The 20,201-nt window shown below is 46.7% G+C and overlaps 1 protein-coding gene across 16 annotated transcripts in view; it reads left to right on the top strand.

Annotated features, from left to right (window-relative positions):
- AFDN (afadin, adherens junction formation factor) overlaps window positions 1-20,201 on the top strand; it is a 1,598,291-nt gene that overhangs the window by 878,684 nt on the left and 699,406 nt on the right. For all 16 annotated transcript variants that reach the window (XM_085611917.1, XM_085611916.1, XM_085611915.1 and 13 more), the window contains one exon: window positions 2,705-2,903. In XM_085611917.1, the coding sequence (XP_085468043.1) occupies window positions 2,705-2,903 (199 nt within the window). The remainder of the gene's footprint in view (window positions 1-2,704; window positions 2,904-20,201) is intronic.

Here is a 20,201-nt window from a genome sequence, read left to right as displayed (position 1 = left end):
GAACAGCACCACCGCCATGTGGTACTGTAACAAACATGGTGGGGTCATGGATCCTTTGTCAAGAGGCCCCACGTCTCTGGACATGGCTGAAACAGCAGGGCTTATCCCTGGTGGTTCAACACCTGGCAGGTCTTTGAAGGCCAGGGCGGACAAACTCAGCAGTCGATGCCTAGCAGATCAGGAATGGCGTCTCCATCCAGAGGTGGCACAAGGTCTCTTTCACCAGTGGGGAGAGCCTTGGTTAGAGTTGTTCGCCTCCGCAGAGCATGTGCAATGTCAGCAGATTTTCATGCTGCAGTTTCCAAGGCAACTCTCGTTCGGACGCACTTTTCTTTTTGAGTGGAGCTCATGCCTTTTATACGCCTTAATGCCCATACCACTCCTGTGCAGAGTGCTCAAGAAGAATAGCAGCGACTGGGCACAAGTCATTCTTGTGGCTCCGGTCTTATCCTATTGAGCATCGATCTGCCAATCAGGCTGCCCCTTCAGGAGGATCTTCTGTCGCAACCGCAGGAGAGGGTCCTCCACCCTAACCTGTCAACTCTACGCCTTCTTGCATAGCGATTATTGAGTGGTGGCAATTGATAGCATTCGGCCTTCCTCCCGAAGTTTGCAATGTTATTTTGGTGTCCAGGTGGCCCTCCACCTAGACCGTGGTATGCCTGCCGGTGGAACAAATTTGGACATTTTGTACAGAAAGGTCTATTGATTCTCTTTCTGCTTCCCTCTCTCAAGTTTTGCTTTTTATTTTGACCCTTGCCATGCAGGTCTCTGCACTGGGCACTCTCAAAGGTACCTTTTGGCCCTGTCTGGCTGCCAGACCAACCCTCATTATTTAAATCTCCCATTGTAAATAGATTACTCAAAGGCCTTGTACATATGTTCCCACCTTCCCCTTTCATTATGCCTCATTGGGACCTTACGTTGGTTCTTACCTTCTTGATGTGTGCTTTATTCGAACCTCTGCATAATTGCCCCCTCCGGCTGCTTACCATCAAAACAGCCCGTTTAGTGGCAATCACATCTTCCAGGAGGGTGAGCAAATTGCAGGCTTTGTCATCCAGGCCTCCTTTCCTGAAAGTTTTCCTGACAAATTGGTGTTTCACATAAGGGCCTCTTTCCTCCCAAAAGAGGTAACACCATTCCATGTGGGGCAATCTGTCCCTTGCCCACTTTCTACGCTCCTTCGCACCCCTCTAAAGAAGTGGAACGTCTACAGCCAAAAAGAGCGTTGTCGTTCTACCTTGACCGCAGAAGAGTTCCGGGTTGACGACCAACTCTTCGTGGCCTATGTTGGCACGAAGAAAGGTCATGCGGTGCAGAAGAGGACTATCTATCCATGGGTCGTCCTCTGCATCAAAATTTGCTATGCTCTGGCCTAAAGGTAGCCTTCTTGACATTTGTCAGGGAGCAACGCGGGTGTCCCTACACACGTTTACCAAGCACTACTGTCTGGGCAGTCAAGTCCACAAGGACAACCTTTTTGGCAGCTCTGTCCTGCACAATTTCCTGTATACACTTGTATGCAGTCCTCTCTCTGGGATGGTTTTGCTTGGGTATACATTCAGAGGTAAGGAATCTACTGCTAATGTCTTGATCAGATGACCAAGTTACTTACCTTCGGTAATGCCATATCTGGTATGGACATAATCTTGTTGCAGATTTCTTACCGACCCACCAATCCTCCCTGCACTGTGGACAGGTTGCTAGGGTCAGGGCTGATCCCTTTAAGAGTCCTAGTTGTTCAGAAACACACCAATATCAGTGCACGTCATTGCTCCGCACTTCTGGCATGTAAAAGTCGTGAAAAGTAACTGACAGCGTGTTGAGGTGGTGCCTATATATGTGACGCGGACGTCACAAAGGCGCATAAGACGACGCAGACGGCACACTGAGTCGACCAATGCCACATACCGGCATGCAGGGGTATTGCTCAAAGAAAAATCTTCTGGAGCCAGTCTGATGCCTGGGAAATTCAGAGGTAAGGAATCTGTGGCTAGATCATGTCTCTACCAGATGAGGCATTACTGAAGATAAGTAACTTGTCCATTAACCTGTTGCGTAACCTCATAGAAAATCTCCACCTCGTTTTATTTGGAGGGTGAAAAAAGCACGATTGTTTAGATTTATATCCATCCACACACAATCGTGAACCTGAATAAACATTTCACTATCCCTTATATGAATACAGCCACGCCCAACTTGGTCATATTTCCAGCGCAGAGGAAATAGATTGCATTTTTTTGCATATCCGAGTCATATGATACTTGAGTATTGTAGAAGCCGTTTGCCATTGACATCAGGTTCTTATAAGGCTGCCATGTGTTTTATTTCTTAATTAGTACTTAATCGTCTATTTGGCCAGCCCTCATGTTATGTACTGAACCAGCTACTAGCATTTTTCTAAGGTATATATTTAAATTGAAATAGCTCATCACACCATTCATTAAAGTATGCTGCTTGAATACCTAGAACAGTACAAAGAGCACGTCCAGTTCAAATGAAATTTCCTCACATGTTTAAATCTTATTCCTATTTTTGCCTCTATTTTTAAAAGAATAGTTGAATGGACAATGTTACACAGTCATCACAGGCTAGCTGATGTGCGATTGTGAGACTTAATACGACAAACCGTTCTAGAGGAACAGAGCAATGACTTTTAATAAAGGATAAGCCTCAAAATGTGATATTTTTTCCTGTCTAGGATCTAATAGAAAGAGTGGTATCTGTAGCAGAAAATACTGCTGATGAACTGGCTCGCAGTGATGGTAGAGATGTCCAGCTGGAAGAAGATCCGGATTTACAGCTGCCTTTTCTTTTGCCTGAAGATGGCTACTCGTGTGATGTTGTCAGAAACATACCTAATGGTTTGCAAGAATTTTTAGAGCCACTGTGCCAGAGGGGTAAGTGCTCTTAATTGACTAATGGTGAAGCTCAATAATGTGTGCCTTTAAAAATTGGTACCTAAATAATTGAATGGTGGATTTGTCTATAGCTAATAGATAATCTAAATTTCCACAAAGTGAATCAGTACTCTTACTTGTTGAATGGGAATACAGATTGTGTATACATATTTGTATGTTGTTAAATGGAAGCTGTTCTTCATCTTTGTTTCCTTAAAGCGGCATCAGAGAAGGAATGAGAAGAAAAAAAGTTCAGGATCCCCCCCTGATATTTTAATTCATCTGTGAGATACTGTTCATTGGAATTGTGGACAGCCTCCACAGTTTTGCAGTCAAGTTGAAGTTTGATTAAGCTGTGTGGGAACTGTACACGTTTTTTTTTTTTTAATTTTAATGTTAGTATGGTTAAAATGTGCTCCCAAATGTCAGTCTACCATACATTTGAAGAACTGGTAATTTGGCTTCCCAAACACGAGAAAGGAGAAAGGTTTCTTTTTTTTCTCTTAAATTCTTTTTATTAGTATATCACTTTATTCGATATAAAATATCATAAAAGTACGAACAAAATTAATTCATCATAAAAGTCCATCATTATACAGCATATAACAATATAAAAGTAGGATATAAAAAGGGAATATGTACAGATAAAAGACCATAAAAAACACTTCCTGATGTAACAAAATACTCCTATATCTCTAAAGGCCTAACTCTTGCTAGGCCTTGACAATTTGGTACGTATCAACCAGGCACACCCCAAAATTTGGCTACCCCTCAGACCAGAGCAAGGGAAGGGGCATCAGTTAAGATAAAACGTAGCGCCATCCTGTAGTCCACAAAACCCACATTTCTGCAGATTGGACTAAGCCATTTCCTCCTTGCCGCCCTATAAACCGGGCACGCAAAGAGGAAATTGGGGATGGATTCATTGGGGGCGGAGCACCCGGGACAGTTGGCAGATGCGCCGGGATGCCCCCGGGTAAGCTGAGCGCATTATAAATTTCATATTATTATTATTATTATTATGTTGCGCTCTGGTTTTTCCAACCTGCTACCAAAGTGTTAAGCGGGAGGGTTCCAAATCTAAGCTTCATGTAGAGCATTCTGTCTCGTGGAGATTGTATAAAATCGAGATACTGCTCGGTTTATGCATCAAGCTTGTGCTCCAGGAACTGGTCAGTGAGGGTCTCTCGGTTGGGATTTCGAGCTTCCTCTCCCTTCACCCAATCCCAGTAGGCTTTTTTAATGATTTGCTTTGCGGGTGGAATCTGGCTAGACCATGCCTCCCCATATCCAATTTCTGTGGACAACTGCTTTAGTTTACAGATCTATTTGGTCTTATTGCCTGTATTTAGATTAATGATCTCATTCAGGGCAGCAGCATAGCTGGCCAGTTCAGGGGTGCGTCTCAAGCGGACCCAAAAGAGCAGCGGGCGCAATCTTGCTATGTCCTTAATAGAGCGCTTGCCCAAATCCTTGCGAAGTGGTGTCGGGGGGGTGGAAGATTGGAGAGAGACCAGTCCTCTAAAAAAAAAAATGGTTCTCGGATTTCTCCAGGTCACTGACATTCGCAAACCGCCAAAGCTCCGCCCGATATAGTGCTGAGGGTAGAGCTTTCCCATCGTAGACCACAAGGGCCGGGACTACTGGTCTACTGAAGGAAAGCCGCTGTTCTCTTAGAATTGCCCCCACCACCCTCTTATGGTTAAAGAGCATTTTAGCTAAATGACTGTTCCATTTCATCGTGTTGTTAATCCGGATGCCCAAATAATCAAAAGATTCTACAGTATCTAGTGGCATACCGTTAAGTGTGATGCCATTCCTAAAACATTTAGATGGGGATAGTGTCATTAATTTTGTTTTGGTGGTATTAATCCCTAAACCCCGTTCATCGCAAAACTGGCTGAACCTATCGAGCAGCTTTTGCAGGCCACTTGGGCTTTTTGACATCAAAAGGGTGTCATCGGCGAAGAGGAGGGTAGGGGATTTCTCCCCTGCCAGGGTTGGAGCATCTGATGGATCCTCTCTCAAATGGTCAACCACCCCATTTATAAAGAGGGAAAACAAGGTTGGAGCCAGCACACAACCCTGGCGTACTCCCCTATTCACCGCCACCCTTTCTGTCAGCTGGCCCTGATTGCCCCACCTGATTTTAGCGTAGTTCCCCTCATGGAGGCGCTTGATAATATCAAGAATCAAGGGTGGAAAGCCCAAGTCGGACAGCACCTGCCAGAGTTTGGCACGAGGGACCAGGTCAAACGCGGTCTTAAGGTCGATGAAGCCCAAATATAGGCTGCCTGTCCCAATGACCACTACTTTCCAATGGATCATGTAGAACCGAAAGACCTGATCCATCGTGCCCACCCTCTGTCTAAATCCTGCCTGAAAGTGCGAGAGCACACTGACATCGTCCATCCACGACCTTACCTTCATAAGGAGGACCCTGCCAACCACCTTCTGTATTACGTCGATTAAACTAATCGGCCTGTAATTGGCAGGATCCTCCCTGTTCCCCTTTTTGAATATGGCTACCACTTGGGCACCCTTCCAAGTGTCCGGGACAGGGTGACCTCTAGCAATTAAATTCAATATGAGCAAGATCAAATCAGCCCATAGGTTTGGTTCTTGGAGGAGGAGATCACCGGGAATGCCATCAGGGCCCGCCGCCTTTCCTGAAGCTAACCCTGTAATAGCAAGGGAGACCTCGTTGAACTTCAAAAGATCGGATGGACTAACAGCCTCGGGGATCACATCTAGTGAGGGATCCTCCAGGAATAGAGGGAGCTTCTCGCAGTTGGAAGATAAAGAACTATCGCCCTCGCTATACAGGCCAAGGAAATGTGTGTGCCACTGCTGTTCCGTGATGTGATTGGGCATCGGATCAGTGCCCTTTCGGCTACCTTTGTCAATGAGTCCCCAGAACAATGTGGCATCTTTCAAAAGGGAGACGGATTTAAGATCCTGCCAGTGCGCTTCTTCCCAAATGCGCTTGGCTTGCTCAATTGTCCTAGCATACTCTTTCCTGGCAGATCTGACAGAAGAAGTGTTGTTGCTTTGAAGGGTTACAGTTAACATGCGTCTCTTTTCCCTACATGCACTTGAATACCACGGGTTGGAAGGCCTAGGGATTTTTTTGTGCGTGCAAGGCTCTGATATGGTAAAGATAATTCCCAACTTTTCAATAATTTCTTGGTAGAAATTTGGAAGGGGAGAGTTCTGTGCTCCCACAAAGGACTCTCTGAGCAGATCAAGCTCTAAAAACTTCTGCTCTATGAGGTCTCTTATTTTACACAGTTTATCCTCCTCATGTGAGACCCTATGCCATTTGAGGTGTTGGTTACAGTTAGAGGGCACCACTTCTTTTGTTGTCAGTCTCACTTCATTGTGGGACCTGGCAACTGTCCAATTATTACTTAAAAGCATGCATAGCGGGTTGTGGTCACTGTCCTGGGACGGTAGAATTTCCATATCCGCTAAATCGTGCCAGAGCCGTATATCCAGCAGGATATAGTCAATCCTTGACGGACAACTGGGCCTATTAAATGTATTGGCCGCGCACAGATCGCAGCGTGTCCTACCATTTACAGCTCTTAAATTGTGCTCCAATGTTAGGGCGCTCAATTGTATGGCCCTTTGGGTCCACTTCTTAATTGGAGCTAAACTAAGGGGGGGGATTGCAAATTTAGTGTCCTGCTCGCCAATGCCCAAAACATCCTCAGCACAAAGGGGTTCATAAGTACAATTGAAATCCCCTGCCACAATAGATACTGAGTTGGGATTGATGCTAGACAGCTCACTCTCTAATACTGCTATAGTTGAAGAAAATTGTACCCCGGGAGACCCTCTTGCATATACATTGAATATTTCCAAATTAAAACCATTTTTGGGGCCTTTAACCGTCAGGTGTAAAATGTCATTTTAGGGGGTTGTGTGCATACAAGTTGACCAGTTTAGAGAGGTGGTTAGCCAGATATGGAGCCCCCCTGCTGGTCGACCTTTCCCTGATCTTATGGCTGGGATGAAGTAGGTGGCAAACCCAGATTTGTGGAGGGGTACCAGACTCCAAGTCTCCTGAAACAGGGAAATGTCTTGGCTCTCTATAAAATTGTTCCACTCTGAGCAACAGTTTTTTTTTTTTCAACCCAGCTATGTTCCAGGAAAGAAAACTAATTGTCCCTGGACTGCTGCCTACAGATCGAATACCACTAGCACTTGAATGCCTAATGCAGTCGACCATTGGACTACCCCGCTCCGCTATCCCTACCCCCCTATTATTTGGACAGGAGGCTACATCGTCTCCCCCCCCCCCCCCCCCCCCCTTATTTTGGTACCAGGGACTGATGGCAAAGTTGCGTCCAGTCAATCGACTGTACTCAGACCAGACTCTGTTCCTTCCCCATCTAATGTCCATAATGGGGAATTACGAAACTGGATTGCCGAGTGCTCGGGGGGGGGGGGGGGGGGGAGTGCGGAATTCAAGTGCCACCAGATTTCCAGCAATTTCAGCATTGAATACCTGCATCTCAATACATTCTGTCTGCGAGCCATCCTTTTTGATCCTCCTTACTTTTGCCACATCCTCCCGTATTACCGACCTGCATCCCCTCACGTATCTTATCCAATGGATTACTTTATTGTGGAGGGATTCTTGGCTATCATATCTGTGGGGACTCGTATATTTTGGGACCTTAGTCATGTAAATTGTAGAAAAGGGGTTCCTTGTGTATGTGTTACCCCTAATGGACCCCAAGCATGTCTGATCAAACTGCCCTTCCCTGGTTATAATGGTGCTATCAAATTTAGCTCTTAAAGGAAACCGATCTAATATGCTGCCTCTATTACCCTTGCCTAGGTCCAGATCAAGGTGTAGATTGGATTTTCTGTGGGGAATAGAACTATCAGTAGGGAACTGGGCTTGGGACACTTGGCCTATCACTGGCCCACGCCTAGCCTCCTCAGAACTCCTTCCCACTGATTCCCTACCTGTGCTGATACTAGTAGGTGGAGGGGGGGGATGGCTAGGCCAGGTGGCCTCTACCCAAGCACATCGACCTTCTCCTTAAACAAGGCCAATTCCCTTTCAAGAAGTTTCACTCTCTGTCGAAGAGCATCGTTTTGGGGGCCTCACAAACTGCATTTTGCTGGACTAGCAGAGGGCTCAGCCACACCTACTTTGCTCGGGGTGGAAGTTAAGCTGCTCTCGATGCTGGAATCTAAAACTGCTTACCTATTTGAACAGGGTAGTTGGACAGATAGACATTCGCAATGAGTTCCCTTGCTGGTGGCTCCTGTAAAATCACTTAGACCTACATTTTTTTGTGAGGAGAGGGGCCCAAGAATACCCTCCCCTGGTCTGTGTACTTCACAAGTGGAAGGCTTTTTAGGTGGTTTCTTGTTGAACATTGCGGGAAATACTCTTTTGTGTGGCTGTGCTGATGCTGACACTTCCTCTGGATGATTCACATTAACAGCTAAAGTAGTGTTATTACTAGCACCCAGAATGTCCTTGCAGTCATTTACAATACCTTCAATCCTGGTTAGGACACAATTGCCAGCCGCATGAGAGACTTTCTTAGCTTTTTTCCCTCCTTTACTTAAAAGTGGGCCCCCTCCCTCCATTAGCTTCCTCTTTCCCATTGGGATTATTCCACTGAACAATGGGATAGTTACGCAGTCACTGATATCAGCTTAAACGTCTAGCCGGTGTGCCCGACCTGGAAGTAACAAACAGTACCTGCAGTTATGTGCTCGTGGTTCAGATGACAGAGGGAGGGCCAAGCCCAGCCTCCTCCTGGCGATGACGGGCCCGCCCTTGGCCCGTGCTTAGCCCGGGCGCGGCCCGGGCACGCCCGCGCGCTTCCCGCGCTGCGGGAGGGCTGTTCGGTTTTTATTGGCCCCGGCGCTGTGGTGACGCGTTTTGCGTGCGACACTCAGTGCCTGCTGGGGGCTGTAGTCCGCAAAAGCCGTTCCCCTCAAGGCGTGGCCTGATGGCCAATGATCGAGCTGGCTGTTCCCCTCATGGCGTGGCAGGCGGCAGCGGTGTGGAAGGAGCAGGATAAGCCGTTCCCCTCACGGCTGGATCAGCAGGTGCAGCGCGTCCCTCCTTAAATTCTTTTTATTAAACATCATCGATATAACACATCACATCGACATATGAGCAGGAGACATTACATCTTCCAAGCTTCCAACTTGAGTCACAGAGAATCAAATCACAATGAACAATATATGACCATTAGGGGGTTACAAGAGTCTTGTTTTCATTCAGGGATACCGGTGGGGTGCAAATATTTTCTCTATATGAGTTCCAAGGCCCCCACACCCTGTTCCATTTCTTGGGACATCCTCTGGCTACATAGACTGACTTTTAACGGAACATGCACCAGTCTAAATCTTCTTTCCATTTTCCTAATGTGGGCGGTTGGTGGGCCCCCCAATTTTGTGCTATGTTCCTTTTAGCGATCATTACTGCCAGAGTTGCCCATTGCTTAGTGGAAGAGGTAAGGTCCGTTGGTTACCAAATGTTTAGGAGGCACCTGCGTGCCTCAGCTGTAAATCGATTATGAGTACCTCACGAAAAGTGCGATGTAAGGCATGCCAGTAAGTTTGTATGTGTTCACATTCCCATATAATGTGAATAAAAGTGCCAACCTCCCCACACCCGCGTCTGGGGAGTTGCCAGGGTGAGTCTGCGGTCCCATTCCAGGTGTTTGTTTACCGCATGCCATATGTGGACTGAGTGGGCGGTTGGACCCTTGAGGGGATATTTACAGGGCCTGGAATAGAGTGCTCTACTGTAGTCCCCTCCTGGGAGGAGCCATCTATACATAGCGTACCCAGGGTCATATTTTTTAATATCTGGGAGACTGATGCCACTCTCGTACCAGTTGAGGGTGAGTTTAGCTAAGGCAATCCGGGGCTTACCGTCTCATAAGAGATCTCTTCGAAGATTCTCTATCTCTTTAAAATATGATTGGGGAACTGGATCCATTGAGTTCTGGAGAGTGTAAAGTAAACTGGGCAGGGCCATCATTTTGAAAAGTACAGCCTTACCCAACAAAGAGAGGGGCAAAGATTTCCTGTTTTTGATATCTCTTTTCAATCTCTGGATCGGTGGCAGGGGGTTGTGGGTGAAGCGGAGCGTGGGGCTTAATGTAATAAATATGCCAAGGTAGCGGAAGCCATCTGATGCTATCTGGATCGGGCAGCCCCTCGGGAGAACGGGCGGTTCTCCCTGCAAGACATAAATCACGGATTTGGACCAGTTTATGGTAAACCCGGAGTATCTGCCAAACACTGCAAAGATGTCCAACAGGCATATTAAAGAGGCTCTTGGGGAGGTCCGGTATAGCAGAATATTGTCCACATATAGTGATATGTTATCTTCCCAGTCCAAGGACCAGCGCATACCGCGGATCACTGGATCTCTGCGGATCCATGCTGCCAGGGGCTCCAGGGCTAAAGCAAAAAGGAGAAGCGATAGAGGACACCCCTGGCGCGTGCCTCGGCTTAGTTGAAACGCCATTGACTTGTGGTTGTTCACGAAAACTTGAGCCATGGGTTTTGAGTACAGTAGCCGGACCCAGCTCATGAGTTGGGGTCCGAATTCCATTTTGTCTAGTACGGCAAAGAGATACGGCCATTCCACCATATCAAACGCCATGGTGGCATCTAGTGATACTAGTACTGCTGGTTCTAGGATAGTCTTGGCTCTGCCCAGCACTCCATGCAGTCTGCATAGATTTAAGGCTGTGTTGCGGTGCGGCATAAAGCCTGATTGGTCAGGGTGCACTAGGCTATCAACCACTTTTACCAGACGTATTGCCAATAGTTTTGCTAGGATCTTGGGTTCTGCATTGAGCAGCGATATCGGTCTATAGGATGTACAACAGGCTTTGGGTTTACCCTCTTTGTGGATTACCACAATGTTGGCTATCCTTTGATCTATAGGAAGTGACCCCTATTCCCTGCTATTCATGAACATTGAGCGGAGGTATGGGGCTATCTTATCCGGACGCAGCTTGTATAACTCGATCGGTATGCCATTGGGGCCTGATGCTTTCCCGGAATGTATTGCCCGTATCGCCTGAGCCACCTCATCATCCGAGAAAGCAGATTCATGTCTGTGATGGTTGGGAGTGTGATATCACGGAGTAAGGCACTGTTGTCTTCTTCAGTATAATGCCCTTTCGTACTTTATACCGTCCGATAATAGTCTGCAAACCGGTTGGCTATTTGCTGCAGGTCAGTGACTGCGTCCGTGCCCTCTTCGTGCAGTTCAGGTACCAGACGGACAGCCCATTCCTTCTTATCTAACCATGCAATCAACTTCCCTGCCTTATCTCCCTGTTCATAAATTCTGCTCTGCGTTTCCCTCCCCTGCGCCCTAGCTCTATCCGATGCTATGCCTTTGAACTCATCTTGTTTTAACTGCAAGAGGTGCAACTTCTCAGGGGTCACTGCAAGCTCTAACTCTTGTAATTTAAGCACCTCATCTTCCACCCGTACCAAATCTTTTTGTTTGTCCTTTTTTTACCCCGCAATTAGGGATATGGCTTCCCCACGAATGACTGATTTATAGGCTTCCCGTAGCATTTGAGCTGATTATACAGTTCCCTCATTATCTTGGAAGTAGTGGTCCGTGGCCTGAGTTATTTTCTTTTGAATATCAGGGACACGTAGATAACACTGATTAATGGGAGCGATTCTCCCTGCACTCATTTGGCCCAGGACTACATGCATCCAGATCGGTGAATGGTCTGAGATACCTCTGCATAAGTGGCGGATCTCCTGCGTCGATGTGCACCTGATAAGAAGGTATATTGGGCCCTATCTGGGTTATGTGTCCTTCATCCATCCACCAATCCCATGGCCTCAAGGAAGTCAGGAGGCCTTCCGGGAATGACAAAAGTACTGCGCCCAGATCCTTAAATGCATCACTCTGAGGGCCAGGGGGAACATATACCGAGACAAATGTGATAGTCCTAACTTCCCACAGACCCGAAATTCCTACATATCTACCCCGGTTGTCGGACCAAGTGGATTGTGCAGTGAAGGGGAACGAGTTTTTGACTAAGATGCCCACTTCTCGGGACCCAGTTGTGAAGCCTGCGTGTGCCACTAATTTATATCCTCCCCCTATTCATTGCCTGACATGTGTTCCCAATCAAATGTGTTTCCTGTAAAAGGATAACGTCTGGGGCCTGTCTTTTGATATACTGATGTACCATACTACGCTTGATCTTGTCACCAAGCCCATTGACGTTCCAGCTGAGGACTCTAACCCCTCCATTCCACTGTGTACCCATCTGAACTTATGTGATTAAATCGCTCCTGCACTGCATTACAACTTGGTGTAGTCGATCGAAAAAATCCTGCATAAATTTCAAAACTTAACATTAACATTCCCTCCCAACCGCTCCCCTCCCTGCGTCCCTGCACTCTGGCCTGCAAACTATCCATGATCCAACTTGATGAGTGCCTGTCGCCCCACAAGATAACTAAATTTAGAAAAGTGGGGTACGTGGTCCCCCCCCATCCCCCAACACAGAGAAAACAATAGTGCAATCCCTTACATGCGAGTCAAAATGTCACTCAATGGTATTCTTAAGAAAGGTTCACAACTTACAAATATGTCTGCTGGTGAGCCCCCACGCTAGCTCCAACTCTCCTTCTTGATCAAATTAGCACATAGGCCCATTCTGCATCTCCCCCCGCCTCCCGGATCCCACCGTCCGTTTTACCCCTGAATCCTTTGCATCACCGAACAGCGACTTTCTAACGATTCCGCCGTCGATTCTGGGTGTTCGAAAAACCAACCCTGACGTCCGCCTCCACGCGAAGCATGGCTGGGAACAGCATGGCGTACTTGTAACCTTTGTCTCTCGGAGAGAGGTTTCTTGATCTATAGACAATTTGACTGTTGCAAGAAATTCTCTCTTGAAGTTTATAAGTTTGATGAAGGCTTACTTTACTGGGTAGATGAAGCTAGATGTTTTGAAGATTTTGTTGTATAATTTCATTGCTGTGTAAAAACCTAGAATGAAGCTTAAAGTTTTATATGAAAGGTGATGGTAATTGTTGAGCTGTTGGAGAGAGGATCTCTGCCCATTATTGGATGATGCTTGCTGTATTTGTGAACAGTTGATAGGATTTTTTTATGGGTTCAGTTTAAGGACCTTTTCTTCCATTCGTGATTCCATTTTTGACAGGCAGGGTTTAAAGTGAAAAATTCTGGTTGTAGAATATTTTTTTGTAAATGGTGTTCTCAACATAGATGTCTACTATCAAGATATCTAGTGACTGTAGAAATTGAACAACATGGGATAGGTGCCAGATCTTGTCATTTCTTCATGTGAGGAAAAAATATGTTTTCTGTTGGGCATGAAGGATATGGACTATGTCAGAATCCCATGCAGAGTTAAACAATAAAACTCACAAGCAAATTTCCATACTCAATGGCTCTCATGGAAAGTATGCAAGAGGCTTCTGAAAGGTCCAAAAAGACATGAAGCCACATGCCTTCCTCTACCGTTGTGTTTAGAGGAGACTGCCTGACAGATGGGCCTTTTCCTATATACAGTAGCCCATCATTCCATTCAACTTGGTTTGGACCACTACAATATAAAAAAGTGTCTGTGATGTTTCTGCTTTCTTCTAGTTTAAGAATGGCTTTCATCAGAATATAGGATACTTGGTATAACTTAAGCAATCAAGATTTCATCATCTTATTCTAGTACATTTCTCTAATATAAACACGCTAGACAGAAAACAACCGATTTTATTTTTACAATGAACATTTCTTTTTTTTTATTTTATTCGATCTACTGATATTGTTAATTTGTTATACTGCCACCCCTGTCTCTCCACCTATTCTGGGTGGAAAAATGTGGTATCCTATCTTCATTTATTTTAAGAAACCCACTTTCTTTTGTCCTAAATCATCAAAGTACAGCTAACCGATATTAAAAAGCTGCCACGGTATCAAGTACACCTACTTGCAAAGACCATTAATTTCATTTTCAAGTTGACATTTCTGATTGTACTCTTAGCTAAGTAACTATGCAGTCTGTTGTCCTCCTGGCAGACAAAAAGGCGAATGTCAGATTGTTTCCGTATCTACAGTGATTTGAAAAATAAATTACAAGCTCTTAATATACTATAATTTTGCATATTAAAGACATATTTGACATTTATCTTGTTCTCATTTAGTCATAACAATAGTGAAATGTAACCTCATTTGATAAGACACCCAAATTTCACTGTCAATTTTCATTAAGCAAAAAATAAATCTGATAGCCTTCTAGCCACAGATTCTGGTAGGTGGCTTCTCATGACACCGCGTTGGCATTGTCCGTGACAGAAGTGACATGCGTTGTTCCTATACAGGAGCCACCCCGGCACACTGGCGTTTGTTCTTTACATTCCGCGTCAGATAGCGCTGATACAGTCAGAATTACTCCTAGTAATTTTTTACTGTCCTTTTCCAACGTTTTGTTGAATCTTTTAGAGGAATTTTCTTGTCTGGTGTGAGGATGTCACCTAAGAAATTGGCTGATTTCAAACCAGATGGTGCCTGTCACAGATATCTGTGACGGACCCCCACTTGGTGTGCTGGTGGTGCTCAGAGCAGGACCACGACTCCAAGACCTGTAAGGACTGCCTCTCAGTGCTCCAGAAGGCGCTGAGGGGAGCGATCCCTCAAGCTCCTCACCACCCAACATCAGACAATTCTTTGACGCTCCAGATCCCGATCACTACAAATGTCCCGAGATTGTTGGTGAAGCCGCACCCAGCGATCGGTGTCTCACTCGAAGTTGTCTGGTAAGTCCCACAAGCATAGGAAATCAAAAAAGTCGAAGAGGTCATTGACTTCGCCTCACCCATCAAGGTCTTCCAACGATGCATGGGAGTGTCTGCACTTCAGGCCTAGCACTTCGGAGGAGCCTGAGTCAGGGTCTCCTGCGCGCCTCACTGACTTTTTAGAAGCCAGATCAACACCCGCCCAGCATAAAGACTTTTATGGTCCTATGCACCTCATATTTGGGTGGCCAGCCCTTCTGGAGTGCCTTCGGGTCCCACAGTTTCGAGAGGACCCCCACTGGATCCTGACTAGCTGATTCGACCTTGGCACCAGCCAGGCCCCAGGGATCCCTTGTTGGATTAGGAGCTGAGCTGCCAACGAGACCAGAACCTTACTCGGGAATCGCTTCAGTGTCACACCACCAACACCCATTGGCGGCATCATTCCTGACTACCACATTAAGCCAGAGGTGTATTGTCTAACGCTAGTTCCAGCGTAAACCAGGACCATGTTCTCTGAATTGGAGCCAATGACTTTTACTTGAGACAGGTCTGAAGTGGGAGATGAATTGGAGGGGGTCCGAGGTCACTTATGGATACCAGCATCCCTTAGATCAGAATGAGGACATCTGGTAATCAGAAGACAGTGACACCTTGCCTGACGCTGCCTTAGTCTCTCTTCCCACCATGGCTATGGAGGAGGGAGCCTCATTTGTTATGGTGGTGTGTAGGGCCGCTGTGGTCTTGGACTTTCAGCTACCCACAGTGGCAGTCAAAATTAACTTCTTGACCGAGGTGCTTCAACCGGGAGTCGCCCCCTCTGAACCTTTTCTCCCCTTTAATTAAGCCCTTACTTACGTCCTACTTGGGACCTGGTCGCAGCCAGGGACCCCGGTTTCCTTACCCATCACCCCACCTCAGAGAGCTTGGTGGTCCAAGCCTCCACCGCTAGTATCCACCCCGGCGTGTTCCCTACCACTCCACTGGATAGGGATTGCAAGAGGCTGGATACCTTTGTAAAGAGAATGCTGTCTTCCACCAGCCCTGCACTGCTGTTGCGGAACACCATGGGCCTATATTCACATGCAATCTGGGATTTGGTTGCGCCTGTGTGCTGCCTATGGTTTTGAAGGAGGTCTGAGCCATGCGCTCCCTAACTGTTGCTGACGTGAGGAGAGATGCAGCAAAGTTCACCATACAGTGTGGACTGGACAAGACAGACTCGCTGTGTAGAGTGAATTGATTGTTGGTGGCCCTGGGGGGCCATGCCTGGCTGAGAACAACTGTTTTTTCAGGAGATGTCCAAGCCTCGCTTATGGACATGCCCTTTAATGCCTCCCATCTTTTTGGAGACAAAGGGGACTCTGCGCTGGAGTGCTTTAGGGACAGCAGGCTACAGCTAGTTTCTTGGGCTTGTCCATGGCCCCTTGTCACCCCCAGTCAGCCTTCTGCTCCCTTCGTAGCCACAGATGGCATCCCTAACCATGGACATACCCTCCCAGCCACGACAGCCAACGGGCTTCCTAGCCTTCTTGTTACAGAGGACACTGGTCCCATAGGCAATGTGAAACAGGTAGCTAGAGGTTGGGTCAATACTAACTCCCCCTCCCCCACCCCTCTGTCCACCCCCAGCATCTGCCAAACCCCTTTAGTTTGCCCTCCGACCATCATGCATGGGTGCATGGGCATCCAATGGGGGCAGGATACGTCCTAACCTGCACCTCTGGTGGTCAGTAACCTCAGACTGTTGGGTTTTACAGATCATCCAAAGGGGCTACTCCCGCTGCTTTGTGACTACCCTCTCCACCCATGCAACACACTTACGACCGGCTGATGGAGTACCACCTCTCCTTGCTCTGTCATGAAGTGCTGGCTCTCTTGGCCAAGGTAGCCATAGGAAGGGTGACGGCATCATAAGTGGGTCATGGTTGCTGTTACCGCTACTTTCTGGTTCCCAAGAAGGACTGAGGCTTTTGTCCTATCCTAGACCTGTCCATTTTCTTTCTCTTCTAGAAAAAGGGGACATTCAGGATGCTCGTGAAAGGGGTGTCTGCCCTGGGCCCGGGAGGACGGTAGCGTTGGACTTGCATGGTGCATATTTCCACATCCCTGTCCTGTTTGCTCACATACGTTACCTGTGGGTCACAATGGGCCAATAATGCTCTGTTTGCTGTGCTCCCCTTTGGCTTTAAAAGTGCTCCTCGGGTGTTCACGAAAGTGATGGCGGTGGTTGCTGCTCATCTGCAGATATCGGGGGTTCCAGTCTTCCCCTACCTCAACGATTTGCTGTTAAAGGATGGCTTGCCCATGGCAGTCGACTCACACATACAGACTACAGTAAACCTTCTGCACTCTCTGGGGTTCACCTTCAATGTGCCAAAGTGACACCTGACTCACTCTCAGAAGTGAGTTTTATCTGAACTGTTCTGGATACAGTACAGTTTCAGGCTTGTTCTCCCGAGCGGTGGGTCCAGGATATTCAGGCTATGATATTGATGCTTCAGTCTCTATCCTGATATTCGGCGAGACTGATCCTGAGGTTGCTAGGCCTCAAGGCCGAGTGCATCATGGCATGTGCAGGCTCGGCAGTGGGACCTGAAGTCCCAGTCCGCACAGCCTCAGGAGGATCACTCTGACCTGGTCCAGGTCACTGAGTAAACTGTGAAAGATCTGCAGTAGTGGCTGAGGAACCACTTGTGAGTCAGTGGACCCTTCTCTAACCACAGCTGGAGCTGAATATGGTGACAGATGCGTCACTTCTGGGATGGGGCAGCCATCTGGGAGAGGTGGCGATCAGAGGACTCTTGTCCCTGGCGGAGTCTGAGCTCTACATCAACCAGTTGGAGTTTCAGGAGATTCGCTTGGCTTTGAAAGCCTTTCTTCCTTTCATCAGGGGAAGGCTGGTGCAGGTGTTTAACAGACAACACCATCGCCATGTGGCATTGCAACAAACCGGGGGGGGGGGGAGGGGGGGGTAGTGTACCCTTTTTCAAGATGCTCTGCGTCTCTAGACATGGCTGAAACGCCAGGGTATTTCCCTGGTGGCTCAACACCTGGTGGGCTCTCTGAGCACCAAGGTGGAGAAACTTGGCTCAAGATGCCTAGTGGATCACCAGTGGCGTCTTTACCCAGAGGTAGTGCAAGGACTCTTTCAGCAGTCTGGAGATCCTTTGTTGGATCTGTTCACCACCGCACACCGTCAGCAGTTTTGTATGCTGGAGTTTCCATGGCGACGCTCGTTGGAGCCGCTTTTCGTCTCAAGTGGAACTCTAGTTTCCTGTTTTAATTTCCGCCCATACCACCCCTGCCCAGAGTGCTCAAAAAGATCAGGAATGACCGGGCCCAAGTTATTCTTGTGCAAAAAGAACAATTGATGGACAGAATGCAGAAATATGTCATAGATTCACCCCAGTACAGAGATCTGGGCCTAAATCCATAGTTTTTTTGCTCACCATGACATTCTAATTTGGACCCAGCCGTATGTAAATCAGTCTTGACCCTGTGCCCAATGGGAACAGTTAAGCCCGAACTGTCAGGCCAGGTCTTCCCTGGACTGGAAACAAGCATCCTAGGACCGGACCGGTTTCGGGCTTTCCGCCCTCATCAGCCAGGTTAGCTTGACTCCAGTGGGATGGAGAGCACGAGACCCACGTCTGGGCATACCCGTCCCACTCAGGGTGACAAATGCAAAAAGAACAATTGATGGGCAGAATGCAGAACAATGTCATACCTTCACCCCAGTACAGAGGTCTGGGCCTAAATCCATAGTTTTTTTGCTCACCATGCCATTCCAGTTTGGATCCAGCCATATGCAAATCAGTCTTGTTTTAAAATCTTTTTTATTGAAAAATCAACGTAAAAACATACAACAAAAACAAGCATTGGCATAGCCAATAGGTCTCGCCATTGTGACCTTATAAGTGTTTAACCATGCAACAGTTGATGTTGTTGCACCAAGGATATTGTGCTGCATACCTAAATACTTATAAGGTCCCAAAAGCGAGATCTATTGGCTATGCCAATGCTTGTTTTACAGTGCTATAAATATAAGCTCCGACCACCACTGATTTTTACACATTTATGCAAGTAACAAAAGATGCCGGGAACCCCCACCTGAGTGCACAATGTCATGCCCAGAAATATAGCTTCACCAACAATGACAAACACTAATCCAGGAAAAGCAACAAAGAAAAACATTATGTTAAATCTGCTGTGTCTAGTGTCAGCACTGTTTGGCCCCAGCATCTTCAGATTCAACAAACCCACCCCAAAATACTCACACAGTTCTCAACAACATCAAATATTAAAGTACTCACAGCATTAGTGTCATACCAAAGGCATCGGTCTTTACACTCTGCAACCCACTGCCTATCAATAGAGTAGACAAACCCTGCCCAAAGAGCCTCAAACAGACACAGATTGGTATTTATGACTTGGGTAGAGATAATACTGACGTTTCAGGGACTTAGCATGTTGCCAGACTTGTAAGAATGACATCTGTTCAGGAGACGGTAGGGACTGTGACACATAGCTGTACAAAACAAGAGAATACATCACTTACCAATAACCCTGAAATACCCAGGCTAACAGTGTGGTGTAATAGTCGAGACTGCTAATCTGATATGACCCTTAAGCCAGAGCTGTGAAAACTGCTCTGCACACATTGCTACATGAGGAGTCCGGTCTTATCTTTTGGGCCATTTAAGCTAATGTGTTCCCATTCATACTTTTTGGCACACACCTAGCTAACAATTGGAGCGGTTGAAGTTTCTATTTTCTTACAAAGGTATTTCAACTAAAGTGAGGTACTGAAAGCGGATGTGCTTGTAGACTGCTGAAGGCGTGAGACCTGGCTGTTAATTCAAACGTTTTGAAGCTGCTGTATTCGCTTGTAAATGTATACAGAAGGCTTAGCCCTCGTTCCAAAGATAATCATAGAGTGCTCATAGTGCAGCAAGTGTTCAGGGGGTTATCTAGATCGCTCCTTGGGGATTCGGAAACTGTACACTACTGGAAGTGGGTGATCTAGATCTCACTATATGAGTTCTGCAGCAGCTGTTCTCACAGTGCTGAAGGTGTGTGACCAAGATTCTCTATGGGTTTGAAACAGAAGGTGCCTTGCTGACACGTCAGCCAAATTTGTTAAATGTGCTGCTTTCGCACAAAAGGTTTGTCTTGCAAAGAAGGTGTTGTGATGCCAAGACATGGGACAGCTATGCCCCGTTTTAAATCAAGACAGATGACTAGAAGGCACTCAAACATCTGTCTGTCATCCAGGAAGGTATTCTGTCTTCAAACCAACAAGCGTGTAATAATCTTGCAGTACTTAATCTGGGTTGATTTAGGGTTCCAAGCAGCAGTTGTTACTTTTAAAAAAAGCCTTTCCCATTTGCAAAATTTAGGCAGCAGAGTCGGGACTTTAAAATAAAACAAGTATACGTCTAGAACCGACTTAGCAATGGCAAACAGCACAAGCATTGATCGCGATCGTGATCAAACATC

Source organism: Triturus cristatus, chromosome 6 (assembly GCF_964204655.1).
Source record: "Triturus cristatus chromosome 6, aTriCri1.1, whole genome shotgun sequence".
NCBI classification, from domain to species: domain Eukaryota; kingdom Metazoa; phylum Chordata; class Amphibia; order Caudata; family Salamandridae; genus Triturus; species Triturus cristatus.
The sequence above is the reverse complement of the archived record's forward strand: the minus strand, read 5'-3'. Positions and strand labels throughout refer to the sequence as shown.